The sequence below is a fragment of the Lonchura striata genome, chromosome 2 (genome assembly GCF_046129695.1).
Source record: "Lonchura striata isolate bLonStr1 chromosome 2, bLonStr1.mat, whole genome shotgun sequence".
NCBI lineage: Eukaryota > Metazoa > Chordata > Aves > Passeriformes > Estrildidae > Lonchura > Lonchura striata.
Genome location: NC_134604.1, coordinates 2,738,370 through 2,759,711, shown reverse-complemented (window position 1 = coordinate 2,759,711; position 21,342 = coordinate 2,738,370). Strand labels below are relative to the sequence as shown.

Genomic DNA, 21,342 nt, shown 5'->3' with positions numbered 1-21,342 from the left:
GACATACGTCCCGCTAATCTCTTCAGAAAGCCACCAACCGCGGCAAAAACAAGCCTTATCTCGGCACAGCCCCCGGGCTTACTGCAGAGCACAGCGGGGCGAGGGCGGGGGAGAGCGCGGCGCGCCCCGTGAGGGCGGAGCGCTCCCGCAGGGGCGGAGCGCTCCCGCAGGGGCGGCAGCCAATCAGCGCGCGAGCGCTCCCCCGCCGCCGCCGCTGCGGCGCCGCTCGAGCCGCCGCCGCGCCGGGCCGCGCCGCGCCGCTCCGCCATGTGGCTGCTGGCCGCCTCCGTGCTGCTCGCCGCCCTGCGCGCAGGTGAGTGCCGCCGCGCCCGCCGCCCTCCTGCTCTTCCCTCCCCTTCCCTCCTCGTCCCGGCGCGAGTACCGCGGCGGCGTGTCCGGTGGGGCCCCCACCGTGTGCGAGGGAAGGGTTGAGTCATCCCCGGTTCGGGTCGGTCCCGCGGCCGCCGCGCGGCGAGGGGGCTCGCGGCGCTCCTGGCCGGAACTGCCGGCGGCTCTGCTGTGCGGGGCCGCCGGGGGTGGGTCGCCATCCTTTGGGAAGGACGCACAGCACCCGCTGTCGCCCAGCGTGGCCGGAGCTCTGCTGCTCAGGGCTGCTCAGCTCCGTGTGCTTTCCTCAGCAGCGCTGCGGCTGGCGGCGTTTCTTGGTGTGTAACACCGGGTTTGCGTGCCGTCCAAGGGCGGTGCAGTTCAGACGTGGCACAGTCTTAAATTCTTATTTCTCTGCCTTGAGAAGGAACTCGGTGCGAGGACAGAGATAAAAAAATTTCACCGAGGTGCAGGTGCTGTAGTGTTGTTTTGCAGGAAGCAGCGCATCGAAACTTGCGTGTTTAAACCTCGTGTCGAAATCCCAGTCTGGGTTCCGGGCTTATAGCAGTAGGCTGGCTTAAATGTCAAGCATGGTTTCCGTGAGGAGGTGAGAAGCCTGACCAAGCTCTGACCAAGCTTACCCACTTCTGCCTTGTGTGGCAGATGGGAATTTGCTCTGCGTGTGCAGAGCCTTTCTGTGGCAGCTTCGAGCTCTTCAGAGGTCCCCACGCTGCGTATGTAAGGCTCCAAAATCGCCACCTTCATGGGACACCTCCAAGATGATAATCTACGAGACACTTGGAGGCGAAGAGCCCATCCAGTGATCCATTGGCTGCAGGATTTGGGGACTGTTGGGTTTCTCTTACCACCAGGATGGTTGGGAGGTTGGTTGGTGGTGGAAGCACCATCTGCAGGAAGCCCTGGGGCTCCCTTTAGTGGGGGAGCAGCCGCACAACCTCTTCCCTAAAAGCGGCTGGGTCCAAGGGGACAGAGCCCGCAAAAATGTCAATGTGCTGGCCCTGAAAAAGGAAGAAAAATCCCAACAGTTATTATCATGATTTAGTGTGACATTTATTTCACAAAGAACCACTGAAGGTTTAAATTGTCTTCGTTTGATTTTTATTAGGGCATAGGTTGAGGTTTGTGTATGGTTTCCCTTTGTTCTGCTTTTGTTGCTTTGATTAGTTTAAAAATGCAACACAATGAGTAAACCAGAGAATACTTCTTCATTGTGAAGTGCTGTCATGCATAATATATACAGAGCCAGTTTATTTTAAGCTTTTGATATTCAATAGTAATCCAGGAAATGGTGTTAGAATATTAAAGCGATATTTAAAACAGGAGTCTTTTTTTAAAATGTGATCTGGGACTCTTGATTTGAGGGGGAAAAAAATTAAATAACTACTGCAAATAGTGCCATAACTCCCCCCCCCCTTTTTTTTTTTTCCTTTCTCCCCTTGCCCTAATTAAGTTTAGTAATTAAATACATATCATTTTGGGCTGGTTTTGTACATGTGAGTATCAGTAGTTCCTCTGAAGTCCCTGGAGCTATTCCAGTTTGTAAGTCTCAGTGCTTACAGTATTAGGGGATTGCCATATCCTTTCCCATATTTGGTTTTATCAGATGGATGTAGTAAAGCATTTTGAATTTTTAATGGCTTTGGGACTTTGGGGAGCAATTACTATGAAGGAAGCTATTAAACTTTGTTATGATTTCATACAAACAAGAAAAAATAGAGAAAATAAAATATTCAAAGCCTTCATAGCCTACAGCCAAGCTAGTTTAATTAACCTGTTTTTCTGGTTCCTGATGTAATTTATATACTGCTGTTACAATTTTTTATATTCTTAAGAACTAATGATTGAATCTTCATTTCTGATAAAATCTTGGCATAGGGCTTGGGTCTTTCGTGAAGCAGTGGTTAGTCAGTGCTGCTGTTTTAGAGCTGTGCAGTGTGGGAGAGAGTTGGGAAAACCCAGCAGTGGTAACATATTTTTCCTTACCTGCATTGAATGTGTTTATTAGAGACATTAGTCACAGTGATCTGTAATACAGGTTGGTGATTTTTACAAATTCTCCATTTTCAATTCTGTTGTGTATGCAGTCAAATACTAAGTAGCAAATACTCAGTAGTAATCTTATTTAATATATGGTATTGTGTGTGCCAGTCAGTTCTCCCTTGGAGAGGAAAAGAGAGAATTTGCAAGAGATAATCTAACCTATAGTCATTTGGCTCCACCTTCAGAGATAAGAGGGAACAAGTGACAAAGCTTTCTTTACTAAGCTTCCCTGCCTTTTCTCGGAAGTGTAATAGGGAGACTTTATTCTCTGTGTCCTTAATGAGGTGTAAAGGAACTTGTGTGGAACTGATCCCTGGACCTCAGTTTATGGATACTTCTGTGATCAGCAGCAAAACGCTGAATATCAGTGGGACATCTGTGGTTAATGTTTTCTGTGTGCTTTGACAGTATTTCCTCATGTTAAATAGAAGTGGACAAGTAAATAAATAGCAACTCAATTTTTTTTTTTTCAAATGTATGATAGGTTATGGTATCTATGCATTAAATTAATATGAGAATGGCTTGAGTTTGTGTAGAATTAGAATTGTGAAGTAAGTAGAATTATAATAATACCCTTTTTTTCATCTTCTGTTGATCCCTTAAAGCATGATTCACTTTTTGTGATTTCACTGCAGAGTTTGTTTTGTTTTCCCAATTCACTTGTAATTATTTCTTCTTTGTTTTTGAGTATTAAGAAATAATTCTGAATCTTTCCATTTTCATTTTTCTTTATAGGTTCTGCCCAGTTGTCACTTTATGGGACAAGTGTTGTAGAAAAAAATGACTGCAATAAAACTGTAGTTTTACCTTGTTACGTGACTGACCTAAAGCAGAACAATGAAAATGTCATGTCTGTTACATGGAAAAGGCAAGGAGTTACAATTTTCTTTTACCATGGAGGAAACAAGAAGTTTAACATTGATCCCTCATTTTCGTCTGCAAGATTTTTATCCAAGGCGGAATTAATCAAGGGTGTGGCCTCGCTGGAGATCGACAGTGTACAAGCAACTGTGGGAAATTACAGCTGTAAAGTAACAGAATCAAACAGCGAAGGAGAAATAAAAATGGAGCTTAAAAACGGCTCAGGTGAGTTGCCTGCTCTTGTTTTGTTGGGAGGGGAAAGCAAGCAAAATCTTAAGGGAAAGGGGAAAATAATGAACATGGCAATGTATTCCTTTAAAGTGAAAACTAAAAAATGTAGCAGCCAGGCCTTCTAACTTGTAAGTTAATGTGGCTTTAAAGTTAGAGAGAAGTGCTTCTATGGGAAAATCTGAACACATTTTCTCATTCTGTAATAATGTCTGAGCATGATTTAGGTCCCATATCTATGGTTACCCACATATTTTTGATTATGTAGATGCTGATATATTCAGCAATCTCATGTTACTGCGTGACATATTTGTGATCAGCTTCATAATACTGAAATGTATACATCCATCACAGTGTCTGCAGAGATGTTTTCTTGGAAGAATTGCTTCTTGCAACCTTTAACGCTGCTGGAAAACTGCAGGTAGAACTAATAGAAATTCTGTTCTAAGAGGTCTAAAACTCAGTCTGAAAGTAGGCAGTTTTCTAGTGAGGTTGAAAATGCTACTGCTAGATGGCAGCTTGTTGTGATTTTCTAGCATTAAATGTCATCTTCAAAAGATGGTGTTTGAAGTGATGTTAAAATGAATGAGATTCACTAAATCAGTTTCTCATCTAGGGAGCTATTTTACTTTATCCTGTCAGTCCCAGCCCACGTTCTCCAGCGCCTCAGCTGTTGGATTTTGCTGTACCTGTGTTATCTGTCCATGCTGTGCAGACGTGACAGTTTCACTGGACACAGGTGTGCCCAATCCATCTGTTCTGCATGGGAGACTTGCCTCTGGAGAGCTGCTGGGAAGCACTGAATGCCTTGCATATGTGTAGCACACGGAGCCTTACCCATGCACTCTAGCATTTTTTTTTTGTTTTGTTTTGCTACTAGTTTCACATCTCACAATAAAATATTTGTGAAGCTCAAACAGATGTTGCTTGTGTCCTGCTGCAGACATTTGTGTAATTCTCAGTTGGGTTTAGTTACTGAGTTAACCATATACCCTGCATAGCAAACGTGATCCTGAAATTGAGAAGGACACAGATACTGGAGGTGAAGCTGCTAGAATATCATTCTTCTCTTAGAAAACAGAAACAGGGAAGAGGTATACACAGTTTCCGTTTCCTTATTCTCTTCCAGCTTACTCAGACTTTCTTGTCTCTTTATGCAATTCAGTATTACCCTCCAGAAGAGGAAGCAAGACTTGAGAATATAGGAGAATCAAGTCCCATTTACAAGTTTTATTTTCTCTGTGTTTATAATTATGAAATTGGTATAAAGACAACAGAGCAGGCAACTGATATAATTTTTCTAATTTCATTTTCTAGTTGTCAGTTGCGACGACGGAGCACCAGACGAAAAACGTGGTTAGTGAAAAACTCAGTTTTGAGGTTGCATTAGGTTTGAGAGTATACGCTAGAAAATGTAAAACTTAGGTTTGAGGGTGAAGGAAATCACAGTCACTTGCTCTCTCTTCAGTTCTTCTCTACAACTTTTTATTGCTTGCTCCTCCTCAGTGTTCTAGAGAAACTCTTCAGACAATAATCTAATAGAAGAAAGTGTAGTGAGTAAGTTTTGAAAAGGGTTAGTGGATAATGGAAATCCTGTACCAGTCTTCACTGGGTCATTTCTGAGCAATGAATTCATGCTGTCACTACTAGCACGTTCCAATTGATGCTTTAACAAAGACAGTCATACAAGAGCCAGCTATCCTCCATCTATTTTAAAGAACTCCTGGATTCACCTAGGTAGTGGATAAGTGTGTGAGCAAGATTTTTGTGCAAGTGCCCTCATCTTTGTGTACAGACACACTTTTCATGACCAGGAGAGTGACTGTCAAGTTTTCCTATTCTCTTTTTCCTCTCTTCATCCTCTCTTTTCTTGCTGCTTTTTCTCTTCTCTTCTTTCCTCATCCTTCTAGTTTATTTTCTTCCTTGCCTTTTTCCTGTTTCCTTTCCCTTTACTTTTCTCTTCACTCTTCTTTCCCTCAGTCTGGAACTCTCTGTTCTTAGCTTGGAACTGACTGCCCTACATTGGCTCTCAAAACACTACTTTATGCCAGTTCAGTTGATTACTATGAAGCACCAGAGTAAGGGAAGTATATTTCCAGGAAAATGCTTTCAGCAGATTCCAGGCTCCTTGCATGTTGCATGTGTCTCTAGTATTGCAAGCACTTCTGTACAGGAAGTTCTTTCAGACTCCAGTACCAGGCCACACGTGGCTCTGTGTTGCATGCTGAAGCCTCAGCAGATTCCAGGCTTCTTGGCTGCTTTCTTTTTATACTGGTTAGCGTCAGCTGGAAATGCTGCACAGGAAGTGAAGTGGCTCTCAGAGCCTCTGCTTGCAGTTAACTTTAATTATTCTCTGTTGCATCGAACAGCATCACTGGGATTTGGCTTACCTAAGGAGTGGCTACTGCGTTGAAGTTACTGTTCAGTATTAGTTGCTTTTTCAATACTGTGAATGAAGCAAAAAGCCTTGCTTTATAAAATTCAGTAAATTAGCCTTCTTTTGATGAGTTAGAAGCTATTTCTTCATTTTCTTGCCTTCAGCTTACTGTTTGCCTTGTATTTCTGTTGTATGCGCTGTGTCTACTTCTGTGATCTCTTTTGGGAGGAGGGGAAGGAAAAAGGGAAATTTGTGAATTTAAAATTTGCCCTCAGTGTATTTAATTGGCATTTTAAATAGTGAGGTATTGCTGCTTAATCACATGTTTCTGGAGCAACAGATACAGTTTTTATGTATAGAGAGAAATGCAACAAATATGCATCTTTATTAAAGATTAGAAATTTCTTTGGAAGCAAATGTGCAGGCAGAGGAACGGTGGAAAGTATAATGTAAAATGGAGACTTTGTATTCCACTGAATGAGCCTGAATAAATATATGAGCAGAGATGCAAGAATTAACTGCATTTTCTAGTTCAGTGGAGATATTTTCAGAATTTTATGTTGGAAGGTGGCTTACAGGGTCTTAAAGCATGACTGACTGAACAGCCTACGGCATCCAAAATGCAGGGGGAAAAAATCTGGATGGATAATGTTGGGAAGACTTAAAATTGTTTCCCTCTCACTTAGGCTAGCTCTTGTATTCCTTACCACACATCCAGATTTCTTCTGGAATTACCACCAGTTTGAAAAATACTGGGATGACTGGAAGTACTGAAAAAGTAGGATGTCACACAGAGAAACACAAAGGTAGAAGACATAGGTTTCTTAGCCTATTATAATTCTTAATGCTGAATTACATAGAGTGTCGGGCAATCTACGGCATAGCCTAAGAGGAATGATAACTACAAAGCAAATAGCCTCACTTTTTGTTCTCTTCCTTCTGTTTTTCTTTGTTTATTCTCTAGGATCCTGGTTCCTTCTAATGGAAAGGGTTGGCATCGTATCATTGATGTGCTTACTTGTTATTTTATGTGTAGCTCAGTTGTGTGTTATTGGTAAGTATTTACTCTTTAATTCTTTGCAGTTGCTGATTTGTCCCGAGATCACTTCCATGCATAAAGGCATCCATGTAAAATGAAAGGTGGTACTCACATCAAAAAGATATGTGGGAGTTGATCCAGAGAATACACAGAGGCGTGGTGCGTGTGAAGCTTTTCTTTGCAGTTGATTCACCGTGACATTATTGAATAATTAAAAAATGTTTGATTATATGACCATAAAATCAATATGATAGAAAGATGGTGTGATCTCTTCTTAATGTAAATCTTTTCATTAATCTTTTAGCGCTGGCTTAGTTATAATTTAACACTGACATTGATGCTTTCGTTAAATTATTTTAGAGGCAATACATCAGTTTGCCAGCAACAGACATCCTTAGATGTTCTTTATACACTGTTGACCAACATCTGTGCAATGCAGACTGTGCTTTATGTCCTGGTGTATTTTTTTTTTCCTTTTATTTATACTCTTTTAGATAACCTGGGAATCCACCAATGATACCTTATGCCTTTAAATAGGTTGTTAAATTGGGTGTGATTCTTTTGTGTACTATTTGGGAATGTGTGTTTTCTTGGTTTTGTGTTTTGGGGGGTGTTGTGTTGATTTGTTTGAGGTGGATATTTTGGACTATTGTTTAGAGGATTGAATTTTAGGATTTAAATTCCTTTGGGGACAGAGGTGATGTGATGTCAGTGTCATGAGGAAGAGAATGAAACCTCGAATTTCTAACCCTCTCTTGACACTCACCTGAGGAACAAATTTACTCTAACGTTTAAATATCAGCAGTGCATCTACCTGAATTAACCTGTAGCATGTCCCAAAGTTATTCCAATAACATATCAGCTGAATTGTATGGAAGGAGAAAGCAAGAATTTGACTGGAACCCTAATGCCAGCTGTCATTTTTCTGAGTAAGCCATATTAACCATATCAAACAATAAAAACAAATTAAATCTTGGGAGTTTAAAATAGTTTTAAATTTTACGAGTTTGAGTTCCTTTATTTAGGAGCAGTCCAAGTAATAAAACTGTATTTCAATGGGAGAATCTATGTGTCTGATTGTTTTCCTCTCTATCTCTTTAAGGATTAAAATATGAAATTGAATCTCAGAGGTTGGTGTACATGATTGTAGCACTTGTCATCTTTGCAGTTGTAGCTGGTGTAGGCGCTGCTCTTTTTATCCCAGGTAAGTGATTAAAATGACTCTCTTAATTTAAAGGACTAAGAGTGGAAAAGAATCTCTTCAATTCTGTAGTATGGAAGTTAGTACCACCTATTAATTGCAATCTACTAATTTTTAAATTAAAAAAAACCATACAGACTACAGCAGAATCAGCACTGGAATTGTCAGGCCCTCAAGTGATCACAGGTAGACACTGACTCAAAATTTATATATATTTTCTGACCTACTGCCTTGGGTGAATATTAGGGACTAGAGAGTGACTTCTGGTCCTTCAGTGGGAAATTTGGTGATGCCAGTGATTTATGTTCATTGCTTTTTGCTTGAATCCAGTTAACAATTTTAATTTTACTGATTGCCACATAAATGTTTGCAGATGGCTATACTGTACGGAATCAGGCTGGTCTTGGCCTAATTGTAATCCCTGCTCTGATTTTGGTACCTCTTCAGTACTTCATGTTTGGAATTGGTGAGTATTACTTTACTCACTAACATATGGATAGAAAAAAAACTAGCTCCTCTTGTAATCTACAAAATATTCTGATTTTTATAAGCAGGTGCTTCAATAGCATCCTGTGTTCATCACATTTATAGTACCTTGAAACAAAATGTTTAGCCTGTGTTTGTTGGGCTGAGTTGCTTCACAGAAGGAGTTACCTGCTGGAAATTTAGGGTAGCACATCTGAGTGATTTCTGCTAACCTTTCCTTGGGTTTGGGGACTGGGTTGAATAATTAGCTCTGAGAATGTGGGTTCCATTTTTTTCAAATTGTGGTTTGTTTATAATGTTATTTACATATATATATATATATATATATATATATATATTTGTATGTGTGTATACATACAGGAGCCTTGACTTGCAGTGACTTGGGGGTTTGTTATCACGCTAATTGGCTGAGCTTAGAATTTAGGAGAATCTCATTTCTAGCTTTATGCAATTATCTGTCTTGTATGTTTCTAGTTAAATTTCATAATTTTTCTTTTTTTCCCCAGTTTTTGACAGTCTACTGCGGGCAACATTGGCTCTGATAGGTTTGAAACTTCTTGGGTTTATAATTGCTGTGGTTGGTTTTGCACTGTGTGTCTCAGGTAAGCAGTTAAGTCTTCTGTGAAAATGTGCCTTTTACTCTCGTCTGCACCTGATGTTTGTTTATTTCTAACACCAAAACTGTGTGAAAAATGGCTTCACTACATGGAATGTTAGCTAGTAACTTCTGTAAATGTAGTTTAGGACTACTGTGTTAGTGCTTTTTTATCTGGTGAAAGAAGACTAGCCTAAAGGAAGTATTATATACATCAGTTTAATGAGTGCATTCTGTGAGCATCTGCTTAAAAAAAAAAAGTTAATTATTTTCATTTTGCATGTTAGTGTTGATTTTGGGTGACTCTTGTTATTCTTACTAGGGCCTAGGGTATTTAGAAATTAAATAATAATTTTTGCATGTTCAGTGCTGCAATCAGAAATTCCTTGCTAAACTGAGTCTATTAATATTTCAATGAATACCATTAAAAAACATTAAGAAAGTAAATGGAGAAACAGTAGAAAAATTGGAATTGTTCTCAGGCTGCTGTAAGTGTGGTTTTGGCTGACACTCTTGTTTTATCACTGAAAAACTGTCACTGTGGTGAAGGAACACCAGCTAACCACCACACACAGTGATGTCCCTTGTCCCTGGCCTCCCTTTGTCCCCTCCCTGCCTTCCCCTGTGCCACCAGAGAACCCCACAGCAGATAAAAGGGCCAGTTTAGGACTAATTGTCCTTGGCAATATATTTAGTAGGAGAACGCAGATCCATGTTCCTTATGTTCCTGATTTATTGTTTTGCACAGATACTCTTCATTTTAGGCATTGATTTGTTTGGGGATTTAAGACCTGTTTCTCCTTGCAGTGGTTTTTAAAGATTTGTCTACTCTGGGTGAAATGATACCCTTTCAGTGGAGTTGTGATTTGAATTTTATGCTTATTGTTTGGTATCTATAGAAGTATTTTTAAGTTATAAGAGTAAAATAAACTGATGAGAGATTTCTGGTAAAGCATTAATACAAGGATTTTTTGGAGGATGTTTTATAATGCTTGTAAATGCAAGTCCCTTGGTTTTTCAGGGTGTTCTTCTCCAGATCACTCATGGTAGTGTTACCTGTATCTCTGGGGGTTCAGCTCAGTGACCCTGAACTGCCAGAAGCAGCAGCTCATCCTGCAGCAGCTCATCCTGGGATGAGCTGACAAATGGTTGTAACAACAACAGTATTGTATTCTGTTGTGTAATACAATGACAGGCCAAACAGTTGGAATTGAAGATGCAAGTTTAAACTTAAAATACATTTAATAAAAGAAGATTACCAATTGCAGTGAATGACAATGGAGTACCTAAACTTGTAGAATAGCTCAGTTAAGCAGGAGGATAAATCAGTAAATGCCTCTGCATTGCTAAAGAATGTATACAAAAAAAGAAAAATGCAGGAGTAGTTCTGAAATAGCTTTGAAAGTGAAGTTGAACATGCACGTCTTTATCAGGTTTATTTATTTTACTAAGCAGTTATCTCTGAAAATAAGAGTTTTGATACAGTTCTTTTATTGTGTTTTTCCCAGCCTGCCCTCCGTTACATGTGTCTGTTCTGATTGCTGGCTTAGCTATTATGGCTTTTGCAAGTTTGTGTAGTCTGGTTTACGTGTTTTTTATGGGTAAGTAGCACCTAATAATCTTCATTGTTTTCCTTTCAAGTAGACATAATTTATCAGAGCACAAGGTGTGATTTCACAGTTACAGAGTTTTAAAAATTCCTGAAAAGTTGTCTGTATGTGTTGGCTTTGTTTCATAGAGTGTGTGGGGAATCTTGAGTTGAGAAACCCACAGTTTATCATCATAAACTGTTTCGAGATCAACACAGCCAAGTTTCTTAAGTAAGAGTGTTTCAGTTGTAGGAGGGATGTTGCTGTTTAAGTTCTGCATTTACACAGTTGGCCAGCTGGATCTTAGAATGAAGAGAGCAAAAGGGTGTAAAGTATTCTTTAGAGTGGGTTGTGGGATGGTGGTGACAAAAGCCTATCAAAACATGGATTTAAAGAAGCAATGCTCTGCTTACTGTTTTGCACTAGTTAGGTTAAAAGAAGAGCAATTTGAATGCACAGTTTTTATATTAGTGAGCCCTGGTTTTCCTCCGGCTTAATTTTAAAACCCAGGAGAAAAGAATAGCAAGGCATTGTTTCAGAAAGTGATCTGTTCATCAGATCTCAAAAAGATGAGAGATTAAAGGTGTGCTAAATAGGCAAAACCCAGCAATGTTTGCGATTGGAATGCTGGCACACCACGGCATAACATTGTGTGGACTCTACAGCTTGGGTCAGAGTGACCTTTGTTACAGGCTCTTCAAACACCTCCTTGTTGTCCAGCTCTGTGGACATTGAACTGTGCAATTGAGGATGGGTTGCTTCCAGACTCAAGCTGCTCAAATGTTTCCAGCGAGTGCAGTCACAAGTCTGCACTGAACCATGCAGTCTCCCAGGTTAATGTGTGCACACCATGTGTGGGCATGGCCAGAAATAGACCCTGAGACAGGGACAATTTCCCATAGAGAAGAAATTAAGGTAGAATGCCTAATATTTAAAATATAAGATAAATGAAGATGAGTCAAAAATGTGGTAGACATGAGTCAAGCTTTTTAATAACAACAATAAATTTATATTTTATTGACTTTGATTTCCTTCTATATACTTGTATTGCCTTCAATGCTGTGTGCTCATGGTCTGCACAAATGTTGCATTTCTGATTTCATTGTTCTGGCTGAAGAAGTCAAATACTACTGTTGGTATAGATTCTAGCATGCCAAAATAAGCACAATGAATAGTGTGTAGCCTAATTCACCTTTAGGAGCTGAGTGTACTAGTGGGACAATTCACATGCTGTATGTGATAAGATACAGAAGAGTGCTTAGAGGCTCTAGGAATTTCCAGATCATAGAATTAAGTACCTCTTTTAACATCCAATTCTGTGTGTTACAACTCTCTTGCAAGTTTTATCAGTAGACAATACCTTTTCCAAGGTAACAAGTGACAAGATAAGAGAAAATGGCTTCAAGTTGTGCTGGGGAAGGTTTAAACTGGATATTAGGAAAAATTTCTTCTCTGAAAGGGTGGTCAAGGATTGAAACAGGCTGCCCAGGACATGGTGAAATCATGATTATTGTAAGTGTTGTTTAGGTGTGGCCTCTGAGGACATGGGTTAGTGGTGAAGGTGGTGATGCTGCTTGGGTTGGGTTTGCTGGTTGCTTGGGCTTGATGTTCTGGGAGGTTTTCTCCAGCCTTAACAATTCTGTGGTTCTATGTTTTTATTTGGTTGATTGTGACATTTATTCATCTGATTGGTTACTTTTTTTTGTAATTATTTTAGGTTCCAGAATGAAAGATCATCCTCGTCCGGGGGTAAGCTTAAAAATAATAAATTTGGGGTGACTAGATGGCTCAGGGGATTGTAGTGAGATACTGAACCTTTCTTCACTAGTTCGAATTCAGACCAGGTTGGTAGCAAGCAACAGTTCTGGCTGTGTAACAGATGTCTAATGTTGAGTGAGTTGGTGGTCTCATTGTCCCTATGAGTGTGTCTGTAGTACTGTAATTGCCACCCTGACATAGGGCTGCTCTGACTGTTGAGCCCAAATGGAGTGACTGTGCTGTCACTGAAAAGTGGTGGCAGTTTGGTCTTCTTTTACAATGCACTCTTCCACCTGAATATTTAAAAGCCATTTTGCTCACCTTATTAAAAAACTTTTTCATTAACTTGAGTGCAAACATCCAGGTGGCCTGTAAGGATTTAAAAGGTTTTTTCTTGTGGTCTTGTACACGAGAACCCTTTGGTATTCTCTTCAGTTCCTGGCTATACAGATGGCATAACCTTGACCTTTTTTCTGATTTTCCTATAATGCCCCCTAATTGGATGAGACCTTCTGAAAAGAAAGTGCCTGTCTTTAGATAACACAGAACAAATTGAAAAATTCCTTGTTTTTTAAAAAAGAAAGTTTTTGAGTTGGTAGTTTGGAACTGTAGAGTAATAATTTCCAAAACATGAATTTTCACAGACTTACACAGTGCTTTTGAGTGATCCATGAATGTGAACTGCCTGATTTCTGGTGTTTTCCAGAAGCAAGGAAAGAGACGCAGCTGTAGAATAGCAGTAAAACTTCCTTGCAGCAGGGGGATCTGGTAAATACAGGTCATCCCACCTCCTGGATGCCAGCCATCATTTGAGACACATTTTCAGGTCTCCAGTCTAGAGCCTGAGACCCAGCTGTTGAAGGAAGATGGTTTCTAACAGTGAGAGCTGACTGCAGTTAGGACAAGAGATTTTTAGTTGTTTTGTTTTTTTTTTTTCCCTTTGCTTTTGCTCATCCATTTTTATTGTAAGGAAGAGTATTTCAGAGGGTTAGTCTTCCTTTATGGAAGGAATATAAGTTCACAAAGTTTAAAAAATAGAAGGAAAAGAGGTTGAGAGATGTTATAAAAATGAGCTAAGAAGTGAATCGAAGGTATGCTTCATTCAAAATGAAATCTTGCCATTATCTAACATCATTATGCTTACTTGTAGAATGGAAATAAACAGGACAAGAGGAGGGCGGGGTTTTTTCCTTAACTTAGTTTTGGTTGTAAATAAACTTTGAACTAGAAGCCAGCATGCAAAATAACATCCTTTGATGAGAGTTCTGTTCCCTTTATGAGCTGCTCTCCTCACAAGGTGGTCTTCTGTGGCAAAAAGGAATTGGGAAATAAATAGCCACAGCAACACAAGCATGAACATCATGGTACTCTTTGAACCGGGGACAGGAATGAAATCAAAAGAAATTTTAAGACTTAGAGGTCATTGGAAACCTCAGCAAGTACACAGATGTTTCTTGGAGCTGCAGCTAGCTGAGGGCTAGATACAGAGGAATTCAGGTGATATAATTTGTGTTCATGAACTTGGGGCTGCTATAGGGAAAGACCTGGTGGAAGCTGGAGTGTGTTAACATGCTGCTTGTTTCCATCAAGGGCTCTTGAGCCTATATTGCTGTGCTTTGAGGCAGTAAATAGGTGTGAAGTAATGTTAAGGATGCAGTTTGGTTCTGTGTCATCTAATGACTATGGAAAACCTAGTATTGGTGAAGTATTTTGACACTGGGGCATACTTAAAAAATGATTATTGAGATTTTCCTGAGCTGAAGGGAGAAAAGGTGTGTTTTTGAAATCTGCCATCTTAACCAAGTACCGTTTGTTTTTTTTTTAGCATTTCTGTAGGTTGCATGTGTTGTTTCTGATGATTGTCTACCAGACTAAATGCACAACTGTCATGTATTTCTTTCTGAGGAGATGCCACTTGATCTGCTTGGCTACTAATTTTCTTTTCTTTTTTTAGTCCTGCTGCTTTGTTACTAACCATTGATCAAATGACAGAAATTATCAGTTAGGTTTTAGAGCCTAAAAGTAGTATCTGCATGGCTTCCGCTGCCACCTAGGGGTGTTTCATTTGGGTAAACATCACAGTAAGGGAAAACAACTTGGAGAATGCAGCTATTGACTGATACAAAATTTTTTCAGACTTCTAGTCATTAATTTGATTAACACTAAGCTTTCTTCGTTTTTGTAGAATCACTACTTACTGTATATGTCAATTAGAGTAATTTAACTGTGGCCAGCCAGAAGTAAACATGAAGGCTTTTTATACATATATATATTTTTAAATGTTTTGCAGAAAGCTGTAGAAGAACCACTAAATGGTAGGTGATATTCAAGGCTTATCTTCTCATTAAGGGATTAATTATGGATAAAGATGGATCTAGTTCCCAGTACCACAACACTAAGATGGCAGATCTTAGTGTGGCAACTTTTGTGGCTCTGTGAATCAGTAAAAGTCTGATTTCTCAATGAAATGTTGCTTGCAGCTCCAGGCTCCCTGTTTCATGCCACTGTGCTTGCTAGCCGGAGGCACTGTTTGACTATTTTAGGACAAATCCAGTATCTCAAAATATTTTGTTCACCCTCTTCATTTTGCAAAATGTCCAGCTTTTAAGGGAAGAAGAGGGATTTGTATTGAAAATAGATGTTAATTCTTCATAAAGATTTATTTGGGTGAAATACTTAAAGATCACAGCAAAATCTATCCTTGTCACTCTATTCTTCTCATTTTCCTTGGGTTGGGGAACCTCTCTCATGGTGTTGGGAGACTGATAGCACTTAAGGTGAGGGAAATTTACAGTGAAAAAGGAGTGACTTAGAATTTTTTTTTTTGCTATTATGTTCACTAATTGGCATGCTGAGTAGTAACAAGTTCTAACCTGAATTTTAGAATTAACCTGAATATTAACTGTGAAGCATTTATTTCTCTTTTACTCTGTACTAATCCATCTTCTTGACTTTTAAAGATGCAAAAGGAGTGATGTTAGAATGATGGTAAGTCTACCAGATGCTTGTTTTAATGGCTAGGCATTTGAGAGTTTTGATGTTTAGTTACCCAGTGCTGATTCACTGAAACTTGGAGGAGAGGTTTAGAGCAGGTGCTATTCTTAGTCAAATTATATTTGATTGAAAAGAAAGAATGTCTGTATCCTATATCAGACATAGGGAAAGAATGTGTATTCCTAAACAGTGAAGAGGATGAGTCAGTGAGAGAACTGTGCAATATTGTGTTTCTCATCAAATGTGGAAAGTCAAATAGGTTTATGTTTCCTTTTTGCTCATGTAGTATTTAAGATGCATGGAATGATTCCTTGGTGGTGGGTTGTTCTGTTTGGGCTTGTGTTTTGTTTTATTGTTGTTGATACAACTAAGCTTTCTCTCTGCATTTAATTGGTGATCTCCAATGAAAATTCATAGGGAGGTGGTTTAAAATTAACTTCCTCTCCTTCTCTTTAGGTGTTACTTGAATTCTGTGGGTTTTGTTAGATTGTATTCCAATTAGATTTCACTCGATTTATTATATTTCAGATTGCTCTCATTGAAGAGCTTAAATTTTAGGCTAGATGATAAGGTTTGAAAATGAAAACAGTACGGTTTAGTATTTTCTATTCAGCAGCTGTACTTTTCATGGAAATGGCATTTGTTGATGCTGTTGTTACTTAGGTTTCTTCCTGAATATTGAGCAAGCTTGAAGTATCATGAAGTATCACTAGACCCTTAGCCTAGTATTCCTGCATTCAATGACGTTTTGCTACTTGGGAGGAAGAGTAAACTCACTCCAAATCTGTTAGCTCCCTTGAAATACTTTTATATCATGCTGTTTCTAGGAGACATGAATTGACAGTGAGCAAATAAATGAGGTTTTAGTTAGCTCTAACTGGAAAAAAGGTGTATGAGTTTTAAAAACAGGTTTCCTTACAAATACCATGTGCTGTTTGATTTGTGCTACTTAAAACTACTACATTTGGCTCATCCAAATATCTCATATAATTCTTCTCTAAACTAATAGGAATACAAACACTTCTGCTGTACAAAGGACAAGTCTCATAAACACATTGATAAATGCATACCAGTTACTGTAAGCTGAGCTGGATGGAGTGGTAGGCATGGCCTGCTCCAGAATTGGCTACTGCTTATTCTTGACAGAGTTGAGAGCAGGAAATAAATAGATACTTGCCAGTCCATTGCATTCAGAGCAGACCAGAAGGGAAATCAGGATGGGTTCTCTTCAGTTACCTCATCCTGCTGAAGAACAAGGCAGAATTTTGCTTGGAGATCCAATTTAAAATAAGTTGCCTGGTTTTTTTTGGGTCTCATTTAGGTTATGAAAACCTACCCTCTAGTGCTGAGGTGGAGCTTCCAGAAGCATAGAAATTGTCAACTACCTGTTTAATTTTAGGGTAGAGCTAGAAGTCTGTCTGTTTTTTCTGCTCTGAAAGATGGCTCCTAACCAGTGACAGAAGGTTTTGCAGATGGAAGGCAAATGCTCTGACTCACACGCTGGAGGCAGTAACCTTTTGAGCTTTACCTGCTTCTTTGTTAATCTTCCCTAGAAAATTCACACACAGACTGAAGCAGGGATGGATCAGATGCTGAAGCTGACCAGCTTACAAAATAGCATGTGAAAATAAACTAGCATTAAAATATATGGACAGGGTGGGTCAGACAGCTGGGCCTGTGATTCACATTCTTAGTCACATTCACAAGTGAAAGCTCCAAGACACAGTGTTCACCTTTCTTTTGTGGAGGTGCTGAAACATCACTTGCTGTTGCTAACTCCTTTTTCTACTATTTGAATGCTAAATGTGCTTTCAATTTTGAAAGGAAAAAAAAAAAAAACCTGTCAGCTCTGACTCGCATAGGTAGCACAAAACATTGCTGTTCTTCCCAAACAATATTTCTTTTTCTTTCTTTTTAAATCCCCAGAACTGCAGAGTTATGTGATGCGTATATAAAAGTACACCGTTGTTGATACACCGTGGCCTTGAAGATGCACTACTCATCGAGAAGAAATTCAGGAATCTAGTTGTTTTGCATGTGTGGCAAAAGTGCTTTTGATATAAATGACATAATTTTATAGTCACAGCAGCTGTAGCAAGGAACATGTGTGTTTGCCCACATGTGATCTTTATTTTCTTTTGTTATGGTGTATATGGGATGGTTGAGGGTGAGAATATAAAAAGCACTATTTGCCCAGTACAGAGTCTCCCTGCAGTAATCCTTAGTGGTATTATTTTCAAAAACTATCATTATCAGTCACTGCTTTGATAATGGGCCTGCTGAGCCCAGAGATTGCAATACCATTTAGACTATTGTTTTCTTTATTTGTGTGCATGGACAAAGTATGATTTATGTGTATGATACAAGCAGGAAGTAGAGATTGTACAAATACATCTTTTCTGACATTCAGCAAATTTTTATTAAAGAAATACAAAGTTACACACCAAGTTGCATAAGTACAAAGTTTACTCCCAGCTCTCCTGAAATTATTGACAGAGTTCTAATTCCATGAGACATTAGTATTCCTCTCTGTGGACAGTAGTCATGTGTGCTCTGGTGGCTGATATTTTTGTCCAGCGAGAGGGCTCTCCTTGCCTTCTCTGTATCCTTTGATGAGAAACTGCTCAGCTGTTGGAGCCTAATTCAGCACTGGAATTACAGAGCACAGGAGCTGGTAATCTTAATGCTGAATGTGGTTCTTGTGTGTGTTCATGTTGTGCAGTGTGTGGAATTGGAAGCAATTTCAGGCTTTCTTAACTCAGTGAATTTGTGAAAGTTGTGGATGCCTCATAAAAATAGGAGCTTCCTATTTAGTATATTTTTGACAGAGTTTAAAACCTTGTTTTCTTGAATGGAAAAGAGCTATATAATTTCTGGCCCAAGTTTGTGTTGCTGCCATTACATCACAAATACATAAAATAAAAAGTAGGAGGAGCTGATGAGGAGTGAGGAAGCTCAGTTTCTGTATATATCTAATGGTATGGTTAAAAATCAGTTTACTAGGACTTGCACATTCCATGAGATTCTGCTATGTTTTACAGCTGTTTTGAGAGTTGTTCCAATATAGTTGGCTGCTCTTGGACTTTGTGTATGCTTTGTAGAAATCTTGACACTGTTTCCTGTTTGTACTAAGGTACTGTATTTCAAAGGCACACACGGTTTTCTCCTTCTAACACTTTAAAACTTGGTTTGGAAAGCTGTTGCCAAACAGTCACGTAATAAAATCCATGTTTTTAAAGATCCCGAGTAATTTGGCACTTCTCAGACCTGAATGTTACAAACCAAGGTTCATATCCATGTTGTGGGTGCATGTGCAGGGATTTGGGTCTCTGCACGTTGAGCTCTGAGTCGTGTTAAGGAATTCAACAAAGCAAAATTGGGATGTCTGATTTTACAGTAGGTGCTGTCATAACTGTCCCTCTTGCCAAGGCTGCAGGATTGAACCATTTAAAGCAAGCTATGGGCCAGCCCTCACTGGGATCAGTGGAACTGGACACAGGGAAGAGGGTCCCATGCGATAAAATATGGGAGAAATGTGTATGGCTCACATTTACTGTCCTGTGTTGCCAGTGGGAGTATTCACATAAGGTTTGAGCTCTTACACATGAATCTTTTGGTGCAGGTTTTTCCATCATCTCAGTGATACCTAACTAAAGATAGGAGATGGTTCTCCATTACAATTCAGAATAAAAGTTTTTCTAATTTAGTATTGTGCAGTGCTCCCTGTTTATAACTAGTGATTCCCTCTGGCAAGCTGAAAGTCTTAGCAGCAGAGGAATAAAAAACCAAATCAACTGGAATTCTGTTGAGGTATTCTGCCTTATAAAAACAATTATGTATAATAGCTTTATGTTAATTTCTGTAAAGCAAACTGCAGCAGAACCCCGCTGTGTCACCGTGGGATCAGGCCAAGCTGTTCCTAGGAATTGTCAAAACCTGAGGAGCTGTGGGCTGCAGAATCGTGGCCCCAGAAATGGGAGAAACCCGCCATCCTGTTGCATTAAGGGCTGGATTTCTCATAGGTGGGAATTTAAAAGTGAGAGTTCAAAAAGTCATTGGTACATCCAGCCAGCCCTTTCCCACCAGTAATTTAAACCAAAGTTGTTCATAACTGTATGCTTTCATTTGTGTGTGTACATATGTGTGTATATATAAATATATAGACATTTTAAATATCTATAGATCTATAGTCTTTACCCAAGAAACTTTTTATTTATGAAACACAAAATTATTTTGTAAATATTGTGCTAATATACTTAAAAAATAAAGTAATTTTAAGTTGTTTTTGCGGGAGATTTTCTTGTGGCTAGCACATTGAACTTCTGTAGCTGCTTCCATAAATTCATAGTCATAACTGCTCTTCTCCCTGTCTTTATGTATTATTAATGGATCTTCAGCAATGTTCTCAGGGTTGCTGTAGATGATTTTGGGTGTGTTTCTCATTAGAAAGGCCATCCAGATGGTGAAGTCAGTGTGTAGCTGCCTTGTAATAACTTCAATGGCTCTCTCCAACATCAGCCATCAAGTGTTGTCACCCGGGTGTGCTGTGGGAGGAAATGAGGAGTAAAAGCTGCTGCTGCCAGTGAAACTTCAGAAACAGCAGAGCAGCACCTCTTGTCCAGTCTGTCTTTGCAGCCCTGCAGTGGTGTTTCTGTGGGAAGAGGATCCCTTGTGTAACTGCTAAAGCACTGCTGGATGAGTTCTGGATTTCCTGGAGTTGTCTTTAATGTTTGACTGTGGAGAGAGGAGCTGCAAGCCCTGCCTCATAGGCTTTCCACTCACACATCCTCTTCAGTGCAGCTGAGCTGCTGGGAACAGTGGAAATTGCTGGCAATTCCCTTGTTTCTTCAAGGTGACTTAACTGTGGCTGTTGAACTTCTGTGTCTCTTCAGAAATGTTTTGTGACTCTCCTAGATGCACTTTCCTCTCAAAAGGAGCTGTGAACCACAATTTGAGCTATTTAAACAGACTTTTAACAGTTCTGAACTGCAGGCTCAGGAAAACTGGTCCTAAAGCTCAGGATAACTGCATGCTTGAACTTTGGGGTGAAAGAAATGGTGCTAATCTAAATGTATGTGACTGAAGAATATCTCAGTACGGTACCATCAGTGATGCCCAGTACCTGTGATCCAGACTGCTCCAGTCAGTTCATCCAGGAAAACCAACCCAAACCTGAACTTCAGTCCAGAAGCCTTCTGAAAGCACTTGATCAGAGCTCCATAATTCAGCAGTTGCTACTGAGTTACCTACCGAAGAGTAGAAGTGGACAGCCTCTGGTTCATTTCTACTTTGAAGAAGAATTTTTATTTCTTTCAGATGGAAAATAATTCTTTTGTGCTCTAGTGCTCTGTGCCTTTGTCATAGATGCTGCCAGTACTGTTTTGGGCTTCAGTACCTCTTGCTTCCTGTATCCTTGAAGACTCTGGCAAAGCTTTCAGGATGAAAAAGTGTGAGCTGGACTTCCCTCTTCTCTCCGTGTTGGTTCCCTACTGTGCCTGCAGCAGGGTAGGGCATGGCCTTGGAGGTACACCCCAAACCCTTCACACTGCAGCTGGGCTACAGGAAAAGGGCAAGGAATACTCAAAAAGTACAAGAAAAGGGCAGAACCAGGCTATTTTTCAATGAAATGATGAATTGGCAAGAAAATTTAATACACAAATGTAAATAGCACGGAGACAAGGATCATCTGCTTTGGGGGAGGAAAGCTGCAGTGTTGAAACAAGTTTTGGTTTCTTCTGTTCTTTTGCTTGCTTTTTTTAAAGACTACAGACAGGAGGCTTTTGAAATTACTGGGCTGGAGAGTGGGTGCTGTGAAGGGGAGAGTCT

At 39.7% G+C, this 21,342-nt stretch overlaps 1 protein-coding gene across 6 annotated transcripts; it reads left to right on the top strand.

Moving 5' to 3' along the window:
* The first annotated feature begins 223 nt into the window (after positions 1–223).
* CD47 (CD47 molecule) lies at positions 224–19,809 on the top strand. 6 transcript variants are annotated; one of them, XR_013342118.1, is made up of 12 exons: positions 224–313; positions 3,124–3,474; positions 4,795–4,833; positions 6,819–6,908; positions 7,996–8,097; positions 8,468–8,560; positions 9,087–9,182; positions 10,684–10,776; positions 12,482–12,513; positions 14,708–14,837; positions 15,483–15,510; positions 17,443–19,809. XR_013342118.1 is itself a non-coding variant. In XM_021542410.2 (12 exons), exons 1-11 carry the CDS (start codon positions 268–270, stop codon positions 15,506–15,508), a joined length of 993 nt encoding a protein of 330 aa, XP_021398085.2. In that variant the 5' UTR covers positions 224–267; the 3' UTR covers positions 15,509–15,510; positions 17,443–19,809. The 6 variants fall into 6 exon arrangements, 4 of the variants coding, with proteins under 4 accessions (XP_021398085.2, XP_021398089.2, XP_077647057.1 ...); XM_021542410.2 differs by having other exon boundaries at positions 14,813–14,837; XR_013342117.1 differs by having other exon boundaries at positions 14,708–15,510.
* Positions 19,810–21,342: the final 1,533 nt, after the last annotated feature.

Bases quoted from the DNA above. Each gene is read 5' to 3' on its own strand.
- CD47 (XM_021542410.2), top strand. From the start codon at position 268: ATGTGGCTGCTGGCCGCCTCCGTGCTGCTCGCCGCCCTGCGCGCAG. The intron at 6,909-7,995 runs GTAAGTATTTAC...TATCTCTTTAAG, and splicing joins AGCTCAGTTGTGTGTTATTG to GATTAAAATATGAAATTGAA. The intron at 8,098-8,467 runs GTAAGTGATTAA...AAATGTTTGCAG, and splicing joins CGCTGCTCTTTTTATCCCAG to ATGGCTATACTGTACGGAAT.